The following is a 7,094-nucleotide window of genomic DNA, read 5'->3' on the forward strand; positions in this document are numbered from 1 at the left end:
CAGTAAATATCTGTAATACTTCTGATTATCCCTACGGTGAATATCTGTAATACTTCTGATTATCCCTACGGTGAATATCTGTAATACTTCTGATTCCCATACAGTGAATATCTGTAATACTTCTGATTCCCATACAGTGAATATCTGTAATACTTCTGATTACCATACAGTGAATATCTGTAATACTTCTGATTCCCATACAGTGAATATCTGTAATACTTCTGATTACCATACAGTGAATATCTGTAATACTTCTGATTCCCATGCAGTGAATATCTGTAATACTTCTGATTCCCATACAGTGAATATCTGTAATACTTCTGATTCCCATACAGTGAATATCTGTAATACTTCTGATTCCCATTCAGTGAATATCTGTAATACTTCTGATTCCCATACAATGGATATCTGTAATACTTCTGATTACCATACAGTGAATATCTGTAATACTTCTGATTCCCATACAGTGAATATCTGTAACACTTCTGATTCCCATACAGTGAATATCTGTAATACTTCTGATTCCCATACAGTGAATATCTTTATACTTCTGATTCCCATACAGTGAATATCTGTAATACTTATGATTACTATAGAGTAAAAATCTGTAATACTTCTGATTCCCATACAGTGAATATTTGTAATACTTCTGATTCCCATACAGTGAATATCTGTAATACTTCTGATTCCCATACAGTGAATATCTGTAATACTTCTGATTCCTGTAATACTTCTGATTCCCATACAATGAATATCTGTAATACTTCTGATTCCCATACAATGAATATCTGTAATACTTCTGATTCCCATATAGTGAATACCTGTAATACTTCTGATTCCCATATAATGAATACCTGTAATACTTCTGATTCCCATACAGTGAATATATGTAATACTTCTGATTCCAATACAATGAATATCTGTAATACTTCTGATTCCCATACAGTGAATATCTGTAATACTTCTGATTCCCATGCAGTGAATATATGTAATACTTCTGATTCCCATACAATGAATATCTGTAATACTTCTGATTCCCATACAGTGAATATCTGTAATAGTTCTGATTCCCATACAGTGAATATCTGTAATACTTCTGATTCCCATACAATGAATATCTGTAATACTCCTGATTCCCATACAGTGAATATCTGTAATACTTCTGATTCCCAGACAGTGAATATCTGTAATACTTCTGATTCCCAGACAGTGAATATCTGTAATACTTCTGATTCCCATACAATGAATATCTGTAATACAACTGATTCCCATACAGTGAATACCTGTAATACTTCTGATTCCCATATAATGAATACCTGTAATACTTCTGATTCCCATACAGTGAATATATGTAATACTTCTGATTCCAATACAATGAATATCTGTAATACTTCTGATTCCCATACAGTGAATATCTGTAATACTTCTGATTCCCATACAGTGAATATATGTAATACTTCTGATTCCCAGACAGTGAATATCTGTAATACTTCTGATTCCCAGACAGTGAATGTCTGTAATACTTCTGATTCCCATACAGTGAATATCTGTAATACTTCTTATTCCCATACAGTGAATATCTGTAATACTTCTGATTCCCATACAGTGAATATCTGTAATACTTCTGATTCCCAGACAGTGAATATCTGTAATACTTCTGATTCCCAGACAGTGAATATCTGTAATACTTCTGATTCCCAGACAGTGAATGTCTGTAATACTTCTGATTCCCATACAGTGAATATCTGTAATACTTCTTATTCCCATACGGTGAATATCTGTAATACTTCTGATTCCCATACAATGAATATCTGTAATACTTCTGATTCCCATACAGTGAATATCTGTAATACTTCTGATTCCCAGACAGTGAATGTCTGTAATACTTCTGATTCCCATACAGTGAATATCTGTAATACTTCTTATTCCCATACGGTGAATATCTGTAATACTTCTGATTCCCATACAATGAATATCTGTAATACTTCTGATTCCCATACAGTGAATATCTGTTATACTTCTTATTCCCATACAGTGAATATCTGTAATACTTCTGATTCCCATACAGTGAATATCTGTTATACTTCTGTTTCCCATACAGTGAATATCTGTAATACTTCTTATTCCCATACAGTGAGTATCTGTAATACTTCTGATTCCCATACAGTGAATATCTGTAATACTTCTGATTCCCATACAGTGAATGTCTGTAATACTTCTGATTCCCATACAGTGAATATCTGTAATACTTCTGATTCCCATACAGTGAATGTCTATAATACTTCTGATTCCCATACAGTGAATATCTGTAATACTTCTGATTACCATACAGTGAATATCTGTAATACTTCTGATTACCATACAGTGAATATCTGTAATACTTCTGATTCCCATACAGTGAATATCTGTAATACTTCTGATTCCCATACAATGAATATCTGTAATACTTCTGATTCCCATATAGTGAATACCTGTAATACTTCTGATTCCCATACAGTGAATATATGTAATACTTCTGATTCTCATACAGTGAATATCTTTATACTTCTGATTCCCATACAGTGTATGTCTGTAATACTTCTGATTCCCATACAGTGAATATCTGTAATGCTTCTGATTCCCATACAGTGAATATCTGTAATACTTCTGATTCCCATACAGTGAATATCTGTAATACTTCTGATTCCCAAACAGTGAATATCTGTAATACTTCTGATTCCCATACAGTGAATATCTGTAATACTTCTGATTCCCATACAATGAATATCTGTAATACTTCTGATTCCCATACAGTGAATATCTGTAATACTTCTGATTACCATACAATGAATATCTGTAATACTTCTGATTCCCATATAGTGAATATCTGTAATACTTCTGATTCCCAGACAGTGAATATCTGTAATACTTCTGATTCCCATGTAGTGAATACCTGTAATACTTCTGATTCCCATAGGGTGATAGATTCTTTGACGATAATTTGACATCTGAAAGCAGTTTTGACATTATAACTAATTTCATTCTTAACATTAATATAATGAATAATAACAGTTTTGTAGTTATAACTAATTTTATTCTTAACATTAATATAATAAATAATAACAGTTTTGTAGTTATAACTAATTTCATTCTTAACATTAATATAATAAATAATAACAGTTTTGTAGTTATAACTAATTTCATTCTTAACATTAATATAATAAATAATAACAGTTTTGTAGTTATAACTAATTTCATTCTTAACATTAATATAATAAATAACAACAGTTTTGTAGTTATAACTAATTTCATTCTTAACATTAATATAATAAATAATAACAGTTTTGTAGTTATAACTAATTTCATTCTTAACATTAATATAATAAATAATAACAGTTTTGTAGTTATAACTAATTTCATTCTTAACATTAATATAATAAATAATAACAGTTTTGTAGTTATAACTAATTTCATTCTTAACATTAATATAATAAATAATAACAGTTTTGTAGTTATAACTAATTTCATTCTTAACATTAATATAATAAATAATAACAGTTTTGTAGTTATAACTAATTTCATTCTTAACATTAATATAATATATAATAACAGTTTTGTAGTTATAACTAATTTCATTCTTAACATTAATATAATAAATAATAACAGTTTTGTAGTTATAACTAATTTCATTCTTAACATTAATATAATAAATAATAACAGTTTTGTAGTTATAACTAATTTCATTCTTAACATTAATATAATAAATAATAACAGTTTTGTAGTTATAACTAATTTCATTCTTAACATTAATATAATAAATAATAACAGTTTTGTAGTTATAACTAATTTCATTCTTAACATTAATATAATAAATAATAACAGTTTTGTAGTTATAACTAATTTCATTCTTAACATTAATATAATAAATAATAACAGTTTTGTAGTTATAACTAATTTCATTCTTAACATTAATATAATATATAATAACAGTTTTGTAGTTATAACTAATTTTATTCTTAACATTAATATAATAAATAATAACAGTTTTGTAGTTATAACTAATTTCATTCTAACATTAATATAATAAATAATAACAGTTTTGTAGTTATAGCTAATTTCATTCTAACATTAATATAATAAATAATAACAGTTTTGTAGTTATAACTAATTTCATTCTTAACATTAATATAATAAATAATAACAGTTTTGTAGTTATAACTAATTTCATTCTTAACATTAATATAATAAATAATAACAGTTTTGTAGTTATAACTAATTTCATTCTAACATTAATATAATAAATAATAACAGTTTTGTAGTTATAACTAATTTCATTCTTAACGTTAATATAATAAATAATAACAGATTTGTAGTTATAACTAATTTCATTCTTAACATTAATATAATAAATAATAACAGTTTTGTAGTTATAACTAATTTCATTCTAACATTAATATAATAAATAATAACAGTTTTGTAGTTATAACTAATTTCATTCTTAACATTAATATAATAAATAATAACAGATTTGTAGTTATAACTAATTTCATTCTTAACATTAATATAATAAATAATAACAGTTTTGTAGTTATAACTAATTTCATTCTAACATTAATATAATAAATAATAACAGTTTTGTAGTTATAACTAATTTCATTCTTAACATTAATATAATAAATAATAACAGTTTTGTAGTTATAACTAATTTCATTCTTAACATTAATATAATAAATAATAACAGTTTTGTAGTTATAACTAATTTCATTCTTAACATTAATATAATAAATAATAACAGATTTGTAGTTATAACTAATTTTATTCTTAACATTAATATAATAACAGTTTTGTAGTTATAACTAATTTCATTCTTAACATTAATATATTAAATAATAACAGTTTTGTAGTTATAACTAATTTCATTCTTAACGTTAATATAATAAATAATAACAGATTTGTAGTTATAACTAATTTCATTCTTAACGTTAATATAATAAATAATAACAGGTTTGTAGTTATAACTAATTTCATTCTTAACATTAATATAATAAATAATAACAGTTTTGTAGTTATAACTAATTTCATTCTTAACATTAATATAATAAATAATAACAGTTTTGTAGTTATAACTTATTTCATTCTTAACATTAATATAATAAATAATAACAGTTTTGTAGTTATAACTAATTTTATTCTTAACATTAAAATAATAAATAATAACAGTTTTGTAGTTATAACTAATTTCATTCTTAACATTAATATAATAAATAATAACAGTTTTGTAGTCATAACTATTCTGATTTTGTCAAATTTATGTTGATAAACTGAGTTGTGTTTAGACTGTCTAAAATCATATTGAATAAAATAATTAATTTTAAATGTTATACAGTTGTGGAAAGTGTGTTATTTAAATAAAATCTTCAGTAGAACTTAACTGATCAACTGAAAGATATAAAGAAGTTTTTTAGTTAGTTAAAGTTAGAAGTTTCCTGATACTTAGTTTTCTTATTGGATGTGTTGGTCGTACTGATAGGAATGATGTTTTTGATATTGTTGTTGTGAAAATAAAATAGCATGATTTGTATATGATATATGTGGGTGTGAGTTCTATCTGGGTGTTGCTGAGGTAACATGGCCTTTATATGTACGTGTATGCTTGTGTTGCTAAGATAACATGGCTGTTACATGTGTTCTAATGCCACCTAGGTAATCTGGCTGTTACATGTGTGTGTTCTGTCATGGTGTTGCCTAGGTAAATTTGTTTTTATATATGTGTTGTGTTGCCTAGGTAATATGGTTGTTACATGTACCTGTGTGTTGCGTATGTTCTGTTCTTATGTTACCTAGATAACTTGGTTGTTACATATGTGTGTGTAGTGAAGTGTTCTTTTCTGATGTGTCACCCTTTTCTAAATATAAATCTCTGGATGTACATTGTTTTTGTTGTAGTAAGTGGGTTAGCTAAAGTTGTCTTAATATTAAAAACTGTTTGAATAAAAGATATTTTTGCAGATTATTTGATTTTTTGTGTTTAAACCATGTTAATATTTCTCATCTCAGGTAACAGGAGAAAAAGTTTCTAAAGTGAGCTTGGTTGATTTAGCGGGTAGCGAGAGAGCTGTCAAGTCTGGAGCTGCAGGTGAAAGGTTAAAGGAAGGAGCTAACATAAACAAGTGAGTAAAAATAATTTTGTTTCAATAGCTTTCATTACAAATTAAACCCCAATATGTGTGGAAGACCATTGGCATACAGAATTATGAGAATACTTGTGAAATATCTACTCACAGATAATACAACTATCCTGTTTAATACATACAACTATCCTGTTTAATACATACCCACAAAGAATACCAACATCCATGTATTTGTTTTCTATCCAGAAAAAAAAAAACTTTCTTGTTTGATACATACCCACAAAGAATACAATGCCACCTGTTTATTTTCTGTTCAGAAAGAGAAACTATCCTGTTTATTTTATCCCTCAAAGAATACAAATATCCACACATTCATCTGATTCTGTTAATACTCTTCACCTATTTATAAGGACAATGTTGAATCAGCTAGTGGCAAGGGAAAATAAGTTAAACTGCAAATATTTATCCATTGCAGATTCAGTATAACAAAATGAATTTGTTATACAATATAAGGTAGAAGCTATATCTTGAAAAATTGAATATGAGTAGATGTTAGGAAGGTCCAGAGGAAATAATGAAGGAAGCAAATAATAGTTTTATATATTTTAAAAACAGGTTTATTCTGAACTGTTCTGAAAACATTATGATGGTAAAAAAAAACAACTACATGTACAAATGAATATTAAATATTAGCCTTGAATGATATTACTAACACTGAGACAGGTTTGCATATGCCAAAATAAACCAATGATTACATTATATCAAAGATTTGTAGTGATCAGTAATCTGGGGAATGTAACCTTCCACCATACAGTTACTACACCTCCAAACATCTTTGGCACACAAGCGCCCCCAACCTCCATAACAGGTATATGAGTTTTGGACAAGAAAGCAGTTTTACATTAATTGTCGTAAATTTGTTTACAAGTCTACACAATCTATAGATGAACAGTATTGTTTAGTACATTTATCTATTATTATTTT

The 7,094-nt window shown here is 26.8% G+C and overlaps 1 protein-coding gene across 1 annotated transcript in view; it reads left to right on the forward strand.

The window, feature by feature from the left end:
- Positions 1 to 6,160, forward strand: part of LOC143245785 (kinesin-like protein KIF13A) — a 42,105-nt gene extending 35,945 nt beyond the window's left edge. The window contains exon 6 of the mRNA XM_076492040.1: positions 6,037 to 6,160. Coding sequence (XP_076348155.1) covers positions 6,037 to 6,153 — 117 coding nt within the window. The 3' untranslated portion in view covers positions 6,154 to 6,160. The remainder of the gene's footprint in view (positions 1 to 6,036) is intronic.
- Positions 6,161 to 7,094: the final 934 nt, after the last annotated feature.

Source organism: Tachypleus tridentatus, chromosome 3 (genome assembly GCF_004210375.1).
Source record: "Tachypleus tridentatus isolate NWPU-2018 chromosome 3, ASM421037v1, whole genome shotgun sequence".
NCBI classification, from domain to species: domain Eukaryota; kingdom Metazoa; phylum Arthropoda; class Merostomata; order Xiphosura; family Limulidae; genus Tachypleus; species Tachypleus tridentatus.